Genomic DNA, 22553 nt, shown 5'->3' with positions numbered 1-22553 from the left:
TTAGTTCCTGAAGCCCAATAATATTTGACATAAGGCCAGAAGGCCAGCTGAGTCACAGTCCGTGAAACATTTGACATTCAATGAAAAAATCATGAAGATGGGGAGGCTTCTTTACTACTTTTCACTTTCTAGGCTTAAAAAGTTATCCTAGATCTGGTTAAGTCATGGGACCTTAGGCTGGGGTCGTCCTTTCTTTTGTTAGTAGTAGACTGAAGCGATGGAGATGAAGCCCGCCTCACCCTCTATCTCGGCCTCTTCAACTGGCCTTCCTCTCAACATGTTCAATCTCTTATTCAACACTTACTTCCAAGGAGGAGAATCTCCACACTACTCGAAAACAACTCAGGTCTTTTTCCCCAACCATAAGGCTGCGAGGGTAATAACAATCCTCGTGACCAGGGAATTCTTGGGTGGCAGCTACCTAACAGGACTGCTCTTACATGTCTATCCAATTGCTGTAAATCAACCTCCACGATGATGCTTATCACACTCCTGAACTAGAGGTGTTGCTAGGGTGGGTGCCACTACTACCAGCCTCTTGTGACATCCCACCAGGTCCCTTTGGTAGAGAAGAATGCACTAGAGATTTCCTTTAACGCAAGAATGGAAGCTTTGAAGCTATTGACGTTTACTATACATATTTGTATGAATTTTCAAAGGGTGGTGACTTACACTTTGGGTGTAAGTAAGACATGTTTTGCTTGAAACCCTTTCAACTCAAAAATAGCACATGAGGGCATGTGCGTGCGTGCGTGATGGTTTTCCTTAGTGGTGATGCTCTTACAATTTTGAGACTTCTTTTTTAAGCAAGTACACCACAGCTTCTCACCCCAAGCAACATTGAATATTTTAAGGAAAGCCTTTGACAAAACTTCACCACAACTTCTCAACCCCAAGCAACAAACCACAGTTTAAAGCAAGCCTTAAATGACAGAACTAATCCACTGGAAGTCTTTGCATAAACAAGCTGGATACCAATGCAGCTAGAAAATGTACATAATGCAGGAACAAAATATTCCATGACATGACAGCACTGAAGAGACGCATGCTAAACAAGCCAATTGTGTGGAAATAAAGCATTGATGTATCAGCTCAGTCGCATGATCTTCAAGACGTGGGAATACTCATCTAAAACATCATGAACTCAACTGTAAGACAGAGCTAACTCTGAATAGAGATACAAAGAAAAGCCAAGGGAAGGATGGCTATTGCAATAAAGCAAATCAGGCATGACATGATATTGGGCAGAACGTTAGAAAGAAAAGCCAAGGGAAGGATGGCTATTGCAATAAAGCAAATCAGGCATGACATGATATTGGGCAGAACGTTAGAAAGAAGAACGTATAGAGACTAGGGCCATGTCCAAAGAGTAAGCAAAAAGAGCTATGTAGATTTCTTAGAGCGACAATTGCACAACCCATAAAGCTCATGGCCCGGCTCAAAGATCGTGCTTTTAAGAAAGCTAGCAAAATTTGGCTGCTACAACCCGAATAAACCACAAAAGTCTAGCGCCCACGCCCTCGTCCCCTACCACGACCCCGTCCTCGTCCCCTGCCCAATGGTTTTCCTGTAAAGCAGCCATTGACCATTACCATATTGCAGTAACTTAAATTGCTTTTCCAAACCTAACTCTACACTTGACCCACTTAGCATAGCTTCCTGACCATTAAATATAACCAAGTCTTCTTCCGTAAGTAAACGTATATTTGCTTACCAGAAGTCGGCCTTTTAGGTCGTGCTTTCGGGGTATCATCGACAAGCAGAGTATCCAAGTTCAAGCTGTCAGGAAGAATATAGTACCGTATGTTGTTACCCCTCACACTCAGATGATCTAATGTAACAGGATTCTTCCCCCTCAACGTCAACTTAACCGTCTTCAGATGAGTATTCATGCTGATGTCAACACCTGCTCAGTTTTATAATCCAAACGGCAATAATTAGCACAAACAGTGCTTCGCAAATACCATGATCCCTCTCAATCAATAACAAATCTCAAACATTCAATGCTCAGCCCCTATTCATAGCATCACAAAGCAATAATAAAGAACTTGAAAATCTATAAAGCATAACGTATCCAGCTAGCTAAGATATGTAGTAATTAGGGTTAGTAAGCACAGAGCTGAAGCAACAGCTATGGGGGATCAAACAAATCCATGCTGCTTGGTAGTGTGTGCAGAGAGAGAAAGCTAGAGACAAACTTGATTAAAGAGACAGAGAGTATATGCACGACTCAATTGTTGGCATTAGAGAGAGGATTAAGATAGGATTATGGAGGATCAAAGAAGCTGAACGTTGTCATTGCAACATGATTAGCAGAGTTAGACAAAGGCTCGTAATCATATTACATTGATTGAAGGCCTCTTATATAGGCTCAAGTTACAAAGCTCCATGACATCATTGATGAGCTCAAGGGTTCTCCTCAATCCACTCCACGTATCTAGGCTCCATGTGGGCTTAGAGTCAAACCTTATGGGCTTTATTTAATGCTATGGAATCTCCTCCAATGCCACTTGAACTCTATAAGTTTCCCTAGTATACTTGAAGCTTTTACACGAGTAGAATTAAGAGTAAATGTGCCCCCTTTAACCTTAGTGCATTGGCATAAGTTTTGGGTGTATTTCCCACAAATCTCTCCTCGACCAAAATCAATGGCAATGCTACATCTCCCCTAGCTATGATGGCACTTATAGTGCTCATTAGTTATGTAAGTGCCATCATAGCTAATGTTTACAACGCCATGCCCGAAGGTTTTACCGGTTATAATAGCAATGCTAGATAGCCATGTGAGAAATCCAATAATACTGTTAAGCTCACTCTAATGTGCTGTGAGAAGTTACCGATCTGCCGAGCTCAAGCTATGCTCAAGAGCTCCACCGTCGCGTCGTGTGGATAGCCACTCTCCATCGCGATCCTCCTGCACTCCTCGTCACACCGAGGCAGTTCCTCCTACGGGTGGTCAACCTCTCTCACAAAGATCATGTGGTATCTCCGCGGAAGACGATCGAGGTGATAGCCTAATCACTCAAGCAAGAGAGAACGAGCAATCAGCACTAATCACACCCAAACCCTAACCCTAAGCATACCTCACATGCTGTTATAGTTCCAAGCCTTTTCCTACTAGGCCACCGGGGAGTAAGTGACCCAAGACGCCCAAAACATAGTTACAAGGCTTTTCTTTATGTTTGGCAAACTAATCGAGATCCTCTTGTCTGTCCTTTGAAGCTCAAGACTTGGGAGCGTCTTCAAGGCATTTCCCTCATCAAATGACGGGATTTACAATATAGTTCAGGCACCCATTACATAAGTGTGCGGACATAGTTGTCATAGAAATACTTCCCGTTCTAAATTCGATCGCGTCCTCGTGATCAATAAGAAGTTGTCGAGGCACGCTAGAAAGTGTCGCACTTGGTTGGTCCTCTAGTCTCTCCGGAAATGAGAGGGGATGAGGGATAGAAAGAAGTTAGTGAAGTACTAGCAATTAAGTATCTAGCTAGTAGTAGGCATGAAGCACAGTTATTTGGGCGAAACGGGGGTGATTAAGAAGTTCCAAGCGATGGGTTGTACCATTGACCAAGCTTGCGCCCTCCATGGTCCCCCCATCCAGAGATGTACCTGGATGGTTGTCGATGATGAAGCTTTGTGTGGTGTGTGCGTAAATGACAAAACCCAATGAGAATTACAAGTATTGTGCATGGCGAGGACAAAAAAGTGGACCCATGGTCCTTATCACCTAGAGACCCTTTTATTTAAGTCCTCCTGGGTGAGGACTTGAAGGTTGTTTATTGGTCAGCACCCCAAAAGAGGATTTTGTACTGATTAGCCCATTTGGCTAGATTTGTGAGCTTACCCTTGAGGTTGTCTTTGAGTGGTTGTATAAGCTTTGACATTTGTCGCATTGCTCCTAGGTTTGGTAATGAAGTGGAGGGGCGGGTTGGAGCTTCGTGGACAAGGCTCGTTTCGTTGAAAAGACTGAGCAAATTAAACTTGTGAGTGTCCATGCTTTGTGTGTGGACAAGTCCATGGGATTTGGTTGATGAAGAGGAAACTTGCTTCCTTGTTGGCCGCCAAACCAACTGCGTGGATTGGACAACTGCTGGCTTGGTTTGTGTAGATTGGGCCAGCCTTTGAGGGTTATTCTGTCAGATCCAAAGGATGGAATTGCCATCATTAAAGCATTGGGCTTCTGAGAGATGTTTTGGCACCCATCGTTACTGAGTGATCAAGGCCCGTGTTTGACAAGGCTTCTTGGTTTTTTGTCGACGTGGCTTTGAGGTTGTCGACGCTGAGGACAAGCATTTGATTGTGGCTTTGGAAGCCACAAGTGTGTGTTTCCTTCATGGAAGCCTTGAGCTTTGAGCACGTTGATAGGCACCCATCGTTGTTGGCTTTGCTGTGCTTGGGGTTGCCTAACTTTCAGCCGTTGGGCCTTGTGCCGCAGCTCCTTGGAGTGTTGTTGTGGTGGATGAGCACATGCTGCATTCTTGGGTAGCCAGAGGTGAGTGTTGCCTTCATAGTAGCCTTATGCTCTGAGCAGGAGGTCGGAAACTAGCCAACGTTGAAGGTTTGGCTTAGGATTGGTTTTTCTCGGCTTGGTTTGCTTTTTACGCTTGTGTTTTCGAGATGGCAGTTTTGGGATCCAGAGTTCTGTGTAGCCATCGTAGAATCCTTGAGCTGCAAAAAGAGTCTTGTGCACTTTTCTCGGCTTGGTTTGCTTTTTACGCTTGTGTTTTCGAGATGGCAGTTTTGGGATCCAGAGTTCTATGTAGCCATCGTAGAATCCTTGAGCTGCAAAAAGAGTCTTGTGCACCCACCATTAATTGTTATGATAGTGGAAAGAGATCGGGGTGCTTGCGGTGTGGATGATCGAGAATGTAGAGTTAAGGGTGATTATCGATGACGAGGCTTGATTGGCAGTGTTGGATGATGTCAACAATGCCCTTTCGATCAGCTTTGGTGACGCATGGGGTGTGGTAACAAGGAAGATTGTCGGTGATGAGGATGGGACTTAAGTGTGGATGATCGAGAATGTAGAGTTAAGGGTGATTGTCGACGACGAGGCTTGATTGGCAGTGCTCGATGGTGTCAACAATGCCCTTTCGACCAGCTTTGGTGAGGCATGGGGTGTGGTAACAGGGAAAGACTATCGGTAATGAGGATGTGACTTAAATGTGGCGGGCATTTGAGGGTGAGGCTGTGTCAATGATTTCCTCTTGTGGACACAAGGACTATGGCTTTTGTGTCGTTGACTTCCATGGTGGCCATGTCTTCTCACCAATTGATTTAGCAGTGAGTGGCATCAATCCATTCTTTTCCAATTATAATCCGGCCTTGGAGTGCGCCTGCATCACACGAAATCTGCACTCCAACTGGTTATTTCCAATGAATATTTTAGAAATGAAATACCTAACACTCATTAGACGCATTTTATGTGAGATTTGAATATAAGTGTTTTCAGGTGTCAATGTGGGTTTTCCAAGAGTTTTCCACGCCTCCAAGAATATGAGATTGGTGTGGACCATAGGATATATGTGGGCTGGCTATCTTTGTAGGCCGTTCTCGGTGGGAAATCCAATCCATATTTGTGGTGGGTTTAGTTCTTATAGTAGTTCGCGGACGGTGGGAGACTTACCAATTTTTGTGGATGAAAGAGTACCCTTTGTGGAAGCAACAAAGGATTGGATACAATGGACTCCCCTTCCCAGAGGATCATCATTACCTTTCCCGTGGGAAGCTTGAGGATAGTTGTGTTGTCAACTGAGTTGATTGTACATAGGGCGTTTTTGACCCAGCTCCCCCCAAGGATAACTGCTTCTTTGGTCTCACCTGTGGGAACCACATAGAACTTACAAGCCAATGGATTAGAGATAGTATGTACCGTTTGTGTAAAGGACCCAAGGCTTCATATCCGTTTTCCACCAGGCAGCTGAATTTTGGCATGAGCACTGTGAAGAGATGGTTTGCCTAGGAAGACCCATGTTTCCCATGGCAAAAGATTGTGGCTAGCTGTGGGAGACAGCAAGGCACGCTTTCTTTGCATATTTCTACCAAAGGAAAAATCCAACCATGTCCAAAGGGTCACAGTTTCGTGTTGGGGAGCTGCACTTACACTCATGGTGTTGAGCGAGGCAAAGGCCTTGTAGGGTTCATGAAGGTACTGGGAGGTTGGGACCACCAATTTGCGTTCCGAGTTTGCAATTTGGGAGTGTGTCAAGTGTAGCTAGGATTTTCATCCAGTCGTGGTCGACTTCGTCGTCCATGACAAAAGCGATTGTGTATGGCTCCCGCACAACATCAAGGATTTGATGACAAGCTTCGCAAACAAAGAGATTGTTAGTCCTGGCTGTGGTCACAGAATCTTCGGCGAAGGGATCTCTCATCATGGAATGTATCTACCATGTACATAAGTTCACTTTGAGCATGCGATCCCGTTTGCGGAGGTAGACATGATCTGTGTCCCAGTCATGGACCAATCGTGTTAAGTCTCATGAAGGGCCTTCCAAGTTCCTAGGATGTTGTCATAGCCATCTTGAGTAAAGTCCATGACTACAAATGTGTGTTTGAAGCTCATGTCAAGGACTTTAATGATTAATCTTGAGGTCCTTCAATAGTCCAAAGGGTTTTGAGGTTGTCCCATCCATGAGCCTCATCACGAACTTGGTGTGATCCAAGGGTGGTTCTCCCCAACTTTCCCAGCACGTCCTTGTGATGATGCTTACGCCAACACCCCATCCAGGTCGTGACCTCATGTCTTTCATAGGAAATGGATAGGGCTGCGTTTGTGTCATCACTTTCAATGTAGTGACCCAACGCATTTACTCGAATTGTCGGAGCGCCTTTGGATTGTGGGTGTTTCTCATGAAGTAGATGGAACTCAGATTCATCTGAGAAATCTGAGTTGTTTATCTCCTCTATTGGAGCCTGTAGTTTTCGTTCCATCCAATCCCTAAGGTCATTCCATAAATTCAAATTCCCTTGTAACAAGGTTCCGATGGGCATTTGGATTTGGGAGGAAAGAAAGGTTGATAGGCAGGCAAAGTCACGTTATGCGGAGCTTCGTCATTTTCAAGGCCTGGTTTGTAGGTTGGAGCAGCGATCTCTGTGTCACGGTCCACATCGAGTTTTTCAATGTGAACGTGGGATTTGGTCTTAGCCTCTCGTGGAATAGGCAATGGAGGGTTAGAGGGCACAGGTGGAACAAGATCTTCATTGGTCAACATGGAACAAAATCTTCATGGGTCAACATCAAGTTGGCAAACAGATCTTCCTCGGCCTCCAGCATAAGCTCAGGCTCCTACCTTACCTAGTGCGGAAGTTCAGTTCTTTTTTCGGACGTCGAGCAAATAGTTCTACGGGGGATTCCATCTTCGGGGATTATGCCTACGTTTGGCAATGGTAATGGCGGTTCTTTCAGTTGGACCAGGCAGTCCTGTACCAGTGCTTGGGCTTGTGGAAGACGTCGCTTCTCGATGATGAGATTGGGATATGCGGCCAGCCGCTTTTGTAGTTTGGCTTGCTTCCTTGGGGCTACTTGGGGGAGTGGTATTTTGGCACGATCATCAATTCCTCTGGAGATCTTTGTTGAGCCACTTTTGATGGTAACCTAATCTTCACCTTTGCCAATGTGCTTAGAGTGTTGTTTCTTTTTGGATGTGGCACATTTTGTAGCATGCGGCAGAAGTATTCGTAATTAAGGATCCTGTCACACAAGTCTCACACCGCCTTCTATATCTTGAGTTTTACGAGTTTAGCAATCCACTTTTATGACTTCAAACTTTAAGAGATTTAGAGAGAGAGAGAGATAGAAACTGTACACCACATTGGGTCCCGAATTACCCATTGAAAGGTCCCCTATCCCGTTACCGGAATAGTATTTGCTTTTATTACTTTGAAGAGAATGACTTTGGAATGACGATAAGCCAAACGCAAGATCTCGGAGGACCAAGAGTCAGGCTGAACTGTACACGGCTATAGAAGCACCAATAATGACCGATCTCAAGCCTATGCACTCTTCCCAATGGATGTAGGAAGGCTCCAAATCTGAGGCTGAGAGAAGGGGCTGATTGGACTGTTCTAGGCTGTGAGTATATGCTGAAAATGAATGAATGAATGTGTTTTACCTTCACCGGTAGGGATGTAGCAAAACGATAATACGTATGAATGCTGAAAACTGTATGTATGCTGAAAACGCAAGGTACTGAAGTGCTTCTACGGGCTGAATACTGTTGATGCTGCATTCTGATGATGAAGGACTAAATGCTTCATGCATCGATGCTCCTTGTGCTGAAGGGAAACGCTCGACTCGAATGAGATGGAATGAGTGATGCAAGGCTGAGCTATTTATATGCCTTTCATGTGCAGGTCGGCTGGCTGAAAGCTGGACGGCTGCAACATGTCTTGCATAAATGAATAATGTTGATAATAATATGGTAAAAATGCCAGTTAAATGCTGTAAAATATGGAAAAAATATTGGAATAATGCTGAATAATATTTTGATGCTTCTGCCATGGTCTATGTGGTCTTATGTGCCTATGGGATGGATGATATGCAAAATGCAACCATGAATTGATGCAGACCGTAAGGCTTCTATAACTTCTATATGCATGAATGATTCTTTCCAAGTGGGTTAAGGAACTTCGACTGACTAACTGCCTGCAAGCTGAGGAATGACCTACGAAGCTCGTGCCTGACATATCCTGGACTCTAGACTGAGGATTACAATGGGGTCACAGCGTACCGCAAATATCATCCCACAGGGTGCTAATACTGTACGATGTTGCACTGATGATGATGAGCCATCTTGTCACCATGCACTACAGTGCACAGTGCACATGACATTCCCTCATGCTTAGCTTGGCAGTAGGTTCATGGCTTCCAAGTAGTCCGCCAACAACTGGGGATACTCTTGAAAGAACTCCTCGTCTAGCCAAACGGTTTCGTGGGTACCTCGATCTCGAAACTTCGTGTAGAACTGACGTATTCTTTGACCGGAACCATGCTTCCATCGATGAAGAAGGATCTACTCAGGCTCAATGACTTCTCCTTCGTCTACCACGTCTGGTTGTTGTTCATCTGAAACATCAAACACTTTTGGTCCAACATATGGTTTTAGCCAAGAAACATGAAAAACATCATGCATTGTCTAACTGTTAGGCAACTTTAACTTCATGGAGACATCACTAATCTTTTTAACTATAGGAAAGCAAATACATACCCTCGTTACTACTACCTTCACGACCATAGTTGGACAAAACCATACACAATCTTTCTCACCTGAAAGCTTGGGACAGCGTTTGCGCACTTGTTTCAATCTCTGTTTCATGATGCGCAAATAGACCCAATCCCCTTCCTTGAAGTGGATATCTCGTCTACACTTATTTACCTATCTGTTATAAGCTTCTTGGGCTTTGGTCAAGCGTTCTTTAATTGACTCAATGATTTCGGAAAATGCTTCCGTCGTTTTGTTAGCCTCAAGAGATGGAGACACCATTCTCGTCAAAAGAGAGGAGAAACGACGACCAAAGGCTGCCTCATACAAAGTCCGTCCAACACTGGATGAATGAGTATCGTTCAAGATGGCTTGGACCAATGGAAGATAATGTTCCCATTTGGACTGCTGATCATGACAATATGACTTGAGAACAACAAAGGCCAACTCGTTATGGATTTATGTCTGGCCGTCTGTCTATGGATGGAATGCACTAAATAACTGTAACTTGGCTCCAAAGTTTTCCAATAATACCCTCCAAAAATGCGAGTGGAATCCCTGTCTGATATAATGGTGCTAGGCAAACCACAAATAGAGTACCAAAGCTTGAGAAAAAGGCGAGCTATGTCCTCAGCTGTGGCCGTATGCTTACATGGGATGAGCATGCAGAACTTATTGAAGCGATCCACAATGGTAAAACACTGAGCGTTACGAGATTCGGTGGATGCTGGTAGAGGCCCTACAAAGTTCATAGAAATGTCGATGAAAGGTCCATCGAGGGTAGGCAAAGGTTGAAGTAACCCAATCTTCTTTGTATGTGGAACCTTAACTTTTTGACAAATCTTATAGGCTTGGAAGTGTGAATATACATCACGTCTCATTTTTGGCCAATAAAAGAACCATTCCAATTTCTCGAAGGTACTGTCGATACCTCTATGTCCTCCAACTAAGGAGCCATGGGCATCATGGAGAAGAGCTGCTCGCTTTTCCCGAATGACATAGAGGCGGTTCTTGTAGAACAACCAACCGTTTTGCACTGAATAATGGCCAAGCTCAAAGGTGAGAGCCAAACTGTATCGAGTACCAAACTCGGGGGAGTCGACATACTGGTCTTTCATGCTATCTAAGTCTTTTCCTGTGATTTCGAGAATGATAGACTCCTACATTGCCTGGATACTGGCCTTTCGACTAAGAGCATCTGTGGACTGGATTATGCTTACCAGGGATGTACTCAATCATTCCTCCAAATTGTTGGAAGAGCTCACTCCATCTGGCTTGCCGATCACTCCATTGGGCACTTGGCATGGTTTGAAGCCACTTAAGTACTTGGTGGTCTGTTTTGACTGAAATCCTATCCATAAAGGAAATGCTTCCAATGTTTGAGTGCTGTGATTACACCCAAAAGCTCTTTGTCATAGACCACATAATTCTTTTCGACAACATCCAACTTTCTACTGTAGTAGGCCACAGGTCTATTGTCTTGCTAGAGAACTGCACCTATGGCTACATTACTAGCATCGGTAATGACCTCAAAAGGTTCATCCCAAGATGCTAACTTCAAAACAGACGCTTTTGAGGCTGCTTTCTGGAGTGCACGGAATGCATCAAGCGCCTTGCCTATGACTGTGACTTTTTGTCTGCGAGTCTTCACCCCCTTGAGCAAGTCGGTGAGAGGTGCTGCAAGGTTGGAAAACTGGTGAATATGCGTGCTGTAGGCTTGGCAAAGACCTACGAAAGAACAAATCTCTTGAGCGGTCTGAGGGATGTCCCAATCCAAGATCTCTTGAACCTATGAGGGGTCCAATCGAATCCCATCGTAACCGATGATACAACCCAAGTATTGAACCTCTGTAACGTCGAAGATAGACTTTTTGGCGTTTATGTAGAGCCCATTATCTCGCAAAAGTTGCAAGACTTTCACCACATCTTTCTCATGCTGCTTTGCAGTGGCTGAGAAGACAAGTATGTCATCAAGAAATATGAAAACACACTTACCAATGAGGATTGTGAAAATCCTGGATATCATTTTATTGACAGTTGGGGTGCATTGGTAAGCCCAAAAGGCATGACTACGAACTCGTAGTGACCACGCTCTGTCCGGAAAGCTGTTTTTGGAATATCAACTTTGAAAATGCGGACCTGATGGTAACCACTCTTGAGGTCGATCTTAGTGAAAAATTTTGCACCGTCTAAACGCTCCAAAATGTACTCAATTCTTGGCATAGGAAACTTATTCTTAATGGTGAGTTTGTTCAATGCCCTACAGTCTACACAAAGGCGTGCAAACTTGTCCTTCTTTTGGACAAATAGGATGGATGCAGCAAATGGTGAGGAAGAAGGCCAAACGAATCTAGCTCGGAGGAGCTTCGATAAATGCTTTTCTAGCTCGCCCTCTAAAGTCTTGGAAAGACGATAGGGGAACCGGCTAGGAGGTTCTGATCCAGGGACCAAATCGATATGATGGTCCTCAGGACGTGATGGGGGGAGACTGGGCGGGAGATCGTCCCTAAGCATAATGTCTTGATGTCTAGCCAGGAGGTCTACTAATTGTGGGACTGGGGATGAAGATGAGATAGATGCCACCGATGAGGTAGAGGCTGTCTGAGCACGAACATAAAGCAATGCTCCTTCCGCTCCCTTGCGGATAGCTCATCAGGCCCGGAGATGCTTCTATCCCCAAGACTCATGATGACGGGCTCAAGAAAACCTTTACAAATAGTAAAAGTGTCCCGCCTCCAATCGAGAATAGACTCATATTGACGAAACCATTGGATTCCTAACATCATGTCACATCCCAGAAGAGGCGAGAATGAAATCTCGTTTGAATGAGGCCTTTTGAACTACAAAGGCAAACTGTTGTGCCTTCTGCGATATGTGAGTGCAGAGACTAGGTGTGAACCCATCCACATCCAAATGATATGGCACTAATGTGCAACTCATTTTGTTAGCCAACTTGGGAGAGATGGCGTCCTCAAAACTGCCCATATCAAATAGGACTACAAGCTGTTGGGCCTTGGTAGAGCCATAAGCTTGGATGAGGCTTTTCTGTGCAGCATCGCTCTCACCCTCCTGCTTAGCATCAAATACCATGGATGGCATAGGATGCATAGAAGGTAAAATTTGAACTACGTTTGTGGTAGTAGGCGGAGCTAGAGTGTCAGAATATGCAGCGGAGATGAAGACAAGATCTGAAAACACAAGAGCAAGTGCACTGCAGAAAAACACAGCAATAGAGAGGCAGAGAAAGAGGCGTGTAACTCTACTATATACACAAGAAAACCCGAATACCCGAATACAAAGTGTGTGGGAGCTAGGGGCCATTTTATATGGCCCCTATGATGCAGTCAGCCAGCATAAAAGGCAGCCGATAGCAGCCTGAAGACACCCGACTTGCTGCATCGCCAGTCGGCCATCACAATTGGATCAGCCAAGAGCCACATGACAGCCTCCCACACCAGAAAAATAGGAAAAAAATATGGAGTGGGGAAAAATGAGAAAACACCTAAATCGGGCGGACACACCCACAACAGAGGCCCTGGTGTAAATATACAGACAGGAGATGACTGCTAACATGGAGGAGTAAGAGATGTTGTGGCAACTGTGGAAGAAGGGGCTTTGGATTTCTCCGCTTGCCATTTCTGGCAATCCTTCTTGCCATGCCTAATGGTATGACATAAAAAACATATGTTTTCTGACTGGTATTTCCTTTGTTCCTCTAGAGGAAGGTAGCCTCCAATGATGCTTGCTTTAGCCTTTTCCTCAGGAGTTTTCTTAGTCTTAAAGTCCTTATCCTTCTTAGTACTTACCCCCTGAACTAGAGCTATTACTGTCGTCCTTCTTAGCATCTTTCGAAGATGCATTACCTTTCCCTGGTCGTGCAGTAGATTGCTACTGCCAGGGTTTGGTACTAGACTGTGACGACTGCTTAGGCTTGTCTCTCCGTTCATCTTCATTTCTTCATTTTGAGCCAGAGTCAAAGCCCGGTCATATGTACTGGGTTCAAAGTTGCGAACTATGAACTGGATGTTAGGATCTAATCCACGAATGAATTGATCCATCTTGGCCTGCTCAGATAACCCTAACTGTTGTGCTAAAGTTATAATCTTTCCGAAAAACTGAAGCACGAGAGACCCGTTCTGTCTGAGTCCATAGAACTCATCTGCCAGGTCGTCAAATACTAGGGAGGGAGAAATCTAGTCTTTAGGTCATGGACAAACGTATCCCACTGAAAAGCTGGGACACCTGTGGTCTAGTCTATATGAAGACTAGACCAATGCTGCCACCAAGTGACTGCCTCACCCGTAAGGTAGAGAGCCGCTACGTGGACTCTATCCTGAGGATCTGTAATCCTAGCTAAAGAAAAATGAGCATTAAATTGATGAATGAATTGATTAACTGTTAAATGATCACACTTACCATCATACATACTAAAGTTCGGTTGAGTTCGGGCTGAGTTTCGCGAGTTTAGCAATCCACTTTTATGACTTCACACTTTAAGAGATTTAGAGAGAGAGAGAGAAAGAAAGAAAGAAAGAAAGATTTTATTAACATCTTCCAAAAGACCGAACTCGGCCTATGAGACAAATCGGTGTACCTGTATGGGGTATCCTCTGTCATCCCAACAAATGAAAAAGTACTGAACTAAAAGCTAAATCTGGGTGTGCAATAAGTACAATGAGTGGGGGAGGGGATGGAGCTCTACTACTAGGAGAATGCAAAGCTATATGCATGGAGTATACAATCATGATATGCAACCTAGCTAGCTCCATCCTGTACCATACTGGGGGGTATAAAATGGTATACATCAATGAAGGGGGTGTCCACAGCTCCCTGAAGAAAATGCCTGGGTGTGCTCTGAAGCGAGCCAGTCGCTCCGCACCCTCTCTGTGAAACTGAGCTCTGATCCCTGTCATCTCTCTCTGGTATAGGCGTGGTGTCCGAAAGCCAGGTGTCCTCTGTCTCCTGCGGGCTCTGAGTGTCTCTGCTCTCTGGAGAGTAATTCCCTGCCGTGTAGGGGTTGGGAGTGGGATGGATCTCTGAAAAAATGTAGTAATCTGTGTCTATCGTCCCCCCTCTCGAGCTGTCTGAGCCTGTAATGATGTCTCTCTATGGCACTGTATGTCTAGAATGAATCTCCCCAGTATGCGCTGGTCTGCTGCCTCAAAGATCTGGCGTAGGGAATGTGGCTCTCTAAATAAAATGGGATATCTCTCTCTGATGACTGTATATGCTCTACATCTGCATACATAATGCTCCTCACTCTCCACCTCCTCTCTGCACAATCTGCATACCCTCTCCTCTCGGGGGATCCGTGCTGCTCTGCCAGTCTCAATCTCCAATCGGTGTGATGAAACTCTAAGCTGACCAATAGCCACTCGGGAGCCGTGTGGTAAAAAGCCCTCCATGTATCTAGGCCTCTCTATAAATCCATCATCAGTGATACTCATGAAGTGATCTCTGTAGTATAGCATCTTCGGTGGAAGAGGCAGTGTAGGCGATATCCATGTTGTTGGGTTTTATGCTGTGTATGCACCCAGAGGAGTGCTAGTGATCATCAGTAGATTACTGGGGCACTTTTTACTTCAGTTAGTGGAGGTTTTTTCCCCCAGTTTAGCTTAGTTTCACTTATATTCAGTTTATAGGTGTTTTGGTCCACCCGACATATTTTATGGCCGGACATGTGAACACATCTCTTTAGGTCACTATTATGTGGCTATTGTACTTCACTTTTTTATCAAGCTAAATACACTGAAATCGTGTTCTCTCTCTGTTGCTCTCCACGCCTGCTTGCAGCATCTCCAAACCCTAACCCTAACACCCCTTGTGCCTTCATTTGGTATCAGAGCATTGAAGGCTTGCTATTGCCCTGCTTGTACACAGTCGCTTTCATAAACTGCCCGTACATCTGCCCGTACACAGTGCGCCGCCTGCAGTAATCGTGCAGCTGCCGACCGTACACTGTTCGCCTACAGCTGCCGTACAAGTTCACCGCCGTAAGCAGGAGTCGTGCATTTTGTACCTGCTCCGTACAGTCAGCGTCGACTGTACTTGTCAGCGCTGGTCGACTGGTCGACTGTATTCAGTCGACTGCTGCAGCACCGTACTATACCTGCCTGCCCGTATACTGTACCTGGTCGCCTTGCTCTACACTGTGCAGCTTCCGTACCTGTCAGAGCCGACTTCAGTTCCTGCACAGTACCTGCACAGAATCTGCCTGCAGTCGCCATCAGTCCTGTGTAGTACAAGTCGACTGTACTTGCAAAGTACAATCAACGTACTTGCTCTCTTGGTGGACTGTACCTGCATAAGTACCACAATCTGCTCAGTCAATCTGTGGTAAGCATTAAAAATTCTGTTTTTGGGCAATACTATTTTCTCTGTGAAAATCTACAGGCACAACAGGCAGACTTTCTAGCAAGGAAGTCTACAGGTTTTTTGCACAGTTTTGCGTGCAGCAAATTTGGGCATTTTTGGGGCATTTTGGGATTGAGTATGCCATTTGCTACTCTACTCAGTCATTGGTGCATTGAGCTGCACATTCACAGGATTGAGAGTGCAGGCATATTTGGGTGAACTGTATTCAGTGGAGTACAGTTATTTTCAGGGTTCTTGCTATTGGGTTTTTTGATACACATTGTGCGTAGGCATAATGGCACATCAACAGCAGAGTGATGTATTCACGTATTTGTCTAAGGAAGACAAATTGGACGGCACGAACTACTCCTTGTGGAGTTTCATGCTAAAAAATGTGCTTGTGGCAAAAGGTCTTTGGGATTTTGTTAGTGGTGATGAACCACGTCCAGGTCCATTGGCTCTAGAGACTCCTCCCCAAGGGGGTGCTCGTGGACGAGGACAACAGGTACAGGCTCCAGGGCAGCCATTGCCTATTCAAAGAACAAATGCTCAAAAGACATGGGATGCCAGGGATGCACAAGCTTTGTCACTCATTGCATTGTTAGTACAGAGGTCTATTATACCTCATATTCGTTCAACTGGCTCTTCACAGAATGCATGGGTGACTTTGGAGCAGATGTATGCTGCTCGTAATGAGGCTAGGATCTCATTTTTGAAAAGAGAGCTGGAAAATCAGAAAATGAATGAAGGAGATGATATGTCCAGCCACTTAAACAAGCTGCAGGATTTGAGAGAGCAACTCATCAATGTGGATGAGATTATTCCTGAGACACAGCTTGTGTCCACCATCTTGCACTCTTTGCCAAGATCTTACTTGGCTTTTCATACCTCTTTGAACCTCAGCATGAGGAATGCTGTTGAACCCCTCAAGTATCAGGAACTTGTTGCTCTCTTGCTACAAGAAGAGCAAATGAGGAAGAATATGAATATGAACACAAATGCTGAACAAGCATTTACTACAGGTCAAAAAGGGGAAAGGAAAAACTCAGACAAAGAGTTCAAATCAAAATTCAGGTGATGGTGGTTCTTCACAAGATACCAAGAAAGGTGATGGACAGCCCAAGAAGAAGGGCAAATGTCATTACTGTAAGAAGCCAGGTCACTACATCACTGAATGTAGGAAGAGGATTGCCAAAGAGAAGGCAAAGGAAGCTGGGATGTCTGTTAATGATGCTTCTAAAGCTCCTCCAGAGACTGCTTCTTTTGTTGAGGACAGGGATTACTGTTTTTATACATGCAGCTATGATGCCTCTTGGTCTTCACAGGCCCTCAGTATGACAGAGCATGCATGTACTTGGTATTTTGATAGTGGTGCCTCAAAGCATATCACATCTCGCAGGGATTTGTTTAGTCATGTTGGCCCTGCCCCTGTTGGCAAAACTTTCAGTGTGCCAACAATGCTTCATATCCAGTTCGTGGCATTGGGGAGATTCAGCTCACAGCCATTGATGGCTCCATTCTCCACCTTATATGATGCCTTATATGTACCAGGGATAAAGAAGAATTTGTTGTCCATTTCTTCTTTAGCACATTGTGGTATGCAAGTCCACTTTGATGATGATAAATGCATGGTCAGAGACAAAGCTAATGCCTTGACCTTGATGCTTACTGGTACATTATGTCATGGACTTTATCAGTTGGATGCATTTCAGCCAGTGGATCAGTCTGCTTATAATGCATTCACTCTTACTCCAGCTATGGTTGATGCGGAGTTATGGCATGCTCGCATGGGACATGTAAATTTTGGTAGTCTTATGCTTATGCAGCGACATAACATGTTTACGGATCTACCTCTCATGGAGAAGCCTCCAGATCACATTTGTGAAGGATGTATTTTGGGAAAAATGCATAGGTTTTCCTTCCCACGTGATCAGGCTCTAAGAGCAACTGCAAAGTTGCGGCTTATACACAGTGATCTATGTGGTCCCATGCAAACGAAGTCATTAGGTGGTTGCTTCTATTTTGCAACATTTATTGATGACTTCTCTCGTATATGCTGGGTCTATCCTTTGACACAGAAATCACAGGTATATGATGCATTTTTGGCCTTTGTAGCACTTGCTGAGACAGAGTCAGGATGTAAGGTCAAGACTCTCCGTTCTGACCGAGGGGGGGAATATATGTTACAAATGCTGAATTTTTTTCTTGGGAGTAGAGGTATAAAACATCAGTATACTACTCCTTACACTCCACAGCAGAATGGGGTTGCAAAAAGGAAGAATCGATCACTGATGGAGATGGCCAGATGTATGCTAAAGGCAAAGAGGCTACCACATATCTTTTGGGTGGAAGCTGTCATGTGTGCTTGTCATATTTTGAATCAATGTCCCACAAAGGCATTGGTATCCATTACTCCTTTTGAGGCTTGGCATGGCCGCAAGCCTTCTGTATCACATTTTCGTATCTTTGGGTGTCTTGCATATGCACACATACCCAAAGAGTTGAGGAGGAAGCTCGATGATAAAGCCACAAAATGCATTTTTGTTGGGTATAGCCGTGAGAGCAAGAGCTACCGGTTATATGACCCACTATCCAGGAAGATATTCACTAGTCGGGATGTGATTTTTTATGAAAAATCAGAAATATCCATGGCTGGTTATGAGGCAAATCAGGCTGAAAATGATGTGTTTGAAGGTCTACTACCTATGGAGTTTCATTCCACAGTTGGTGATCCAACTCCTGAGGATACAGGACAGCCAGCAAATGATGTAGGTGGTGCAGAAATTCAGCAGCAAAATGAGCCAGAACCTAAACCAAATATGGGGCAGCAGGCACCACAAGTCAGACACATACCTAGATGGTATTTGAGGACATTACACGACAGCCATTTAGAGGGTCCTCTTGCTGGTCGTACTCGTAGGGAGACAAGGACCAATGAGCATGCACACATCATGGATTTGAATCTGGTTATGGCAGCCAGTTTACAGGATGATGATGAGCCTGATTCATTTGTGGATGCACGAGATAATGTGCATTGGAACAAAGCCATGCAGGATGAGCTTGATTCTATTAAAAGGAATCAAACATGGGATTTGGTTGATCTGCCCAAAGGCAAGAAAGCAATTGGTACTAAATGGGTCTATAAGTTGAAAAGACATGCAGATGGATCCATTGACAGGTACAAAGCCCGTCTAGTTGCAAAGGGCTATGCACAGAAGAAGGGCATTGATTATGCGGAGACATTTGCTCCTACATCCCGTATGTCGACACTTAGGTGTGTCATTGCATTGGCTGCACATCGTGGTTGGGTTGTTCACCAGTTGGACATAAAGACTGCATTCCTACATGGGGACCTCGAGGAGGAAGTTTATGTATTTCAGCCCATGGGTTTTGCAGAACATGGTCATGAGGGGAAAGTATGCAGGTTGAAAAAGGCCTTGTATGGTTTTGAAACAAGCTCCACGAGCTTGGTATGCAAAAATAGATGCCTTCCTACTCACTCAGGGATTTGTGAACAGTCCATCAGAAGCCACTCTGTATGTAAAGAAAGAAGAGACAGATCTGCTGGTCATCAGTCTTTATGTGGATGATCTCTTGCTCATGGGATCAAATGATGACAAAATTGCAGCTTTTAAAGAGATACTGCAACAGACATTTGACATGTCTGACTTGGGGCTTGTACATTACTATTTGGGCATACAGTTTGTGCAGGATAACAGAGGCATTGGGTTGTTGCAATCACGGTATGTTGCTAAACTTCTGGAGAAGTTTAAATTTCAGGATTGCAAGCCTATTAGCACTCCTATGGAGCCTGGGATGAAACTGTCACTACAAGATGACAGTATTTCCTTTGATGCCACTACATATGCTCAGGCTGTTGGGTGCCTTATTTACTTGTGTAATACAAGGCCCAGATATTCAGTATGCAGTCTCTCAGTTGAGCAGATTCATGCACAGCCCGCGGTTGTCACATTGGCAAGCTGTGAAGCGTGTATTCCGTTATTTGCAGGGTACCTTGTCTCTTGGATTTGCTTTATCCTTGAGGGGTTGACATGCAGTTATACACTTACAGTGATTCAGATTGGGCTGGTGATTTTGATACCAGACATTCCACTAGTGGAAATTGTTTCTTTCTTGGCTCTTCATGCATTTCTTGGCTAAGCAAGAAACAGACCACAGTGGCCACTTCGTCTTGTGAGGCAGAGTACAGAGCAGCCTACACTACTACTGTTGAGTGTGTTTGGCTGCGTCGTCTCATGACTGATATAGATATTTCAGTGGAGGAGCCTACACCTATCTATACTGATAGTCAGAGTGCCATTGCTGTGGCCAGGAATCCTGTGTTTCATGCTCGCACGAAACACATTGAGATTCACTATCATTTTGTTCGGGAGAGACTCCAGGCAGGAGATATCAGTCTGATCTACTGTCCTACAGATCAGAATGTGGTAGACATCTTCACCAAGGCATTACCACGTCTGAAATTTGAAGCATTCCGCAGTGCTTTGAATTTGTTTCCTTTTGGTGGATGATGTACAGTGATCACATATCACTCCAGGGGAGTTTGTTGGGTTTTATGCTGTGTATGCACCCAGAGGAGTGCTAGTGATCATCAGTAGATTACTGGGGCACTTTTTACTTCAGTTAGTGAAGGTTTTTTCCCCCAGTTTAGCTTAGTTTCACTTATATTCAGTTTATAGGTGTTTTGGTCCACCCGGCATATTTTATGGCCGGACATGTGAACACATCTCTTTAGGTCACTATTATGTGGCTATTGTACTTCACTTTTTTATCAAGCTGAATACACTGAAATCGTGTTCTCTCTCTGTTGCTCTCCACGCCTGCTTGCAGCATCTCCAAACCCTAACCCTAACACCCCTTGTGCCTTCACATGTCTCTCGTGTATAGAGCTGCCATAGGTCCTGTCTCAATACTCTGTTCCTCTCACTATGAGAGACGGATATGTGGTGCATCCCTGTCATACTGGAATGGTGGTAGATGATCCATGTCTAGGCCATGCTGTGAGAACCAATGTGTGACCTGTGCATACCATGATCCTCTGTCTCCTGCCTCAGCCAGCTATCTAGATGCCTCAAAAGCTCTGTCTAGAGAGAGAGAGAGAGAGAGACTATACACCAGATTGGGTTCTGAATTACCCACTGAAGGGCCCCCTATCCCATTACCGGAATAGTATTTGCTTTTATGACTTCGAAGAGAATGACTTTGGACTGACGATAAGCCAAACGCAAGATCTCAGAGTGTGACCGCTCCCTACAGAAGGCCTACAGATCGGAAGACAATATACACATATTTAGAACACTTAATTTAACTGATATTAACAATGGAAACAACATCACCAACATAAATATTGGAAATACCAAATATACACATGACACCAGCACTCGGGCCGGAAAGCCCCCCCCCCCCCCCCCCCCCCCCCCCCTTAATACATTATGTATTTCTTGGAGTATTTATATGTACAAGTGTCACGGACCTGATAGGCCAGATTTCTCCACCAGGGAGTGAAAACAACCAAACAAACTGGTTCAAGTTGATGTAGATGTGTTGGTCGGAGTAGCCTCAAATCACACGCTCATTCACTGGGTGGACATCTGCCTTTCACTGGTCTTCCGGGACCATGCACCAACAAGCATGCCCGTACTAACGCAGGCCAAGGGGTACACCGCAAAGGGAACATGGCCTGGTTCTCCCCAATGACCCCCAATGAGCTTTGCTCCCAAATTCCTTGGTGAGTCTAACCTTCACTGGCTCTCAGAGGCTCTGAGAGCGCGGTTAACAACACCACACAGGGAAAAATACTAACCACACCAAGAAGAACTTCCTGAGCATGGTCAGCCTATACATGCTTTGCTCTTGCACTGCACTGCACAACTTAAAGAATTCTCTAAATTTAAATTAACAAATTTCAGATTTACACAAATGAGAAAACATGAGGGCACCTGGTACAGTGAGTATAATTCGAGTAGAGCATGTACAATTTGTAGCAGGTACAATCAGGCATATCAGGTACTTCACACATGTGGAGGTACAACCAGCCAAGTACTATGCAAGTACTGTACTTGCAACAGGTACAGCATGTGCTTCACACGTGTGCAAGTACAACCAATCAGGTAGTATTCAAGTTTTGTACTTGCAACAGGTACAACGGGTACATTGGGTGCTTCACACATGTGCGGGTACAACCAGCCAGGTAGTATTCAGGTTCTGTACTTGCAGCAGGTACAACAGGTGCTTCACACGTGTGCAGGTACAACCAGCCCGGTGGTATTCAGGTTCTGTACTTGCAACAGGTACAGCAGGTACATCAAGTGCTGTACTTGCAAATTCAGCACATGGGCAGCAAGTACAGGCCGGTTCAGAGCAGGCAGGTACAGATTTCAGCAACTGGACAGCTCACGTGTGCAGGTGGGAGGCAGGTACATCAGGGACAGCAGGTACATCAAGTGCTGTACTTGCAAATTCAGCACATGGGCAGCAAGTACAGGCCGGTTCAGAGCAGGCAGGTACAGATTTCAGCAACTGGACAGCTCACGTGTGCAGGCTTCGGATTATGAAGCAAAGATTGAAACAGGTGGACAAGCGATGCCCAAAGTTGTCTTTCAGGAGCTTCGGACCTTTTCCCATCAGGAAAAAGATTAATGAGGTGTCTATGCAGTTAAAGCTACCTCCGAGTTGGACTATGCACGATGTGTTTCACGTCAGTTGGTTAAAGCCACATGCAGGTCCTATCCCTTCATAGGTCAAAAACGAAGCGGACCAAATATTGTTGATGAAGCAGAAGTTATGGTTCCAGAACAGATCCTTCTGCACCGTTTCAAGCATGGCTCAGGCCAAAGACTGCGACAGTTCCTCACGAAGTTTCAGGACCGAGGAACCCACGAAGCGGTATGGCTCGACAAAGAGTTTTTCGAAGACTATCCGGCTTTTGACGGATTATTTGGAGGCTATGCAGCTTCCGTCAAGTGAAGCAGA

At 44.8% G+C, this 22553-nt stretch overlaps 1 protein-coding gene across 1 annotated transcript in view; it reads right to left on the bottom strand.

The window, feature by feature from the left end:
• Positions 1-883: 883 nt before the first annotated feature.
• Positions 884-22553, bottom strand: part of LOC147629599 (small nuclear ribonucleoprotein SmD1a-like) — a 35864-nt gene continuing 14194 nt past the window's right edge. The window contains exons 3-4 of the mRNA XM_086811089.1: positions 1715-1906; positions 884-1567 (exon numbers count right to left, since the gene is read on the bottom strand). Coding sequence (XP_086667215.1) covers positions 1506-1567; positions 1715-1906 — 254 coding nt within the window. The 3' untranslated portion in view covers positions 884-1505. The remainder of the gene's footprint in view (positions 1568-1714; positions 1907-22553) is intronic.

Source organism: Cibotium barometz, chromosome 17 (assembly GCF_041138505.1).
Source record: "Cibotium barometz isolate CiBa-2024 chromosome 17, ASM4113850v1, whole genome shotgun sequence".
Classification (NCBI taxonomy): domain Eukaryota; kingdom Viridiplantae; phylum Streptophyta; class Polypodiopsida; order Cyatheales; family Cibotiaceae; genus Cibotium; species Cibotium barometz.
The sequence above is the reverse complement of the archived record's forward strand: the minus strand, read 5'-3'. Positions and strand labels throughout refer to the sequence as shown.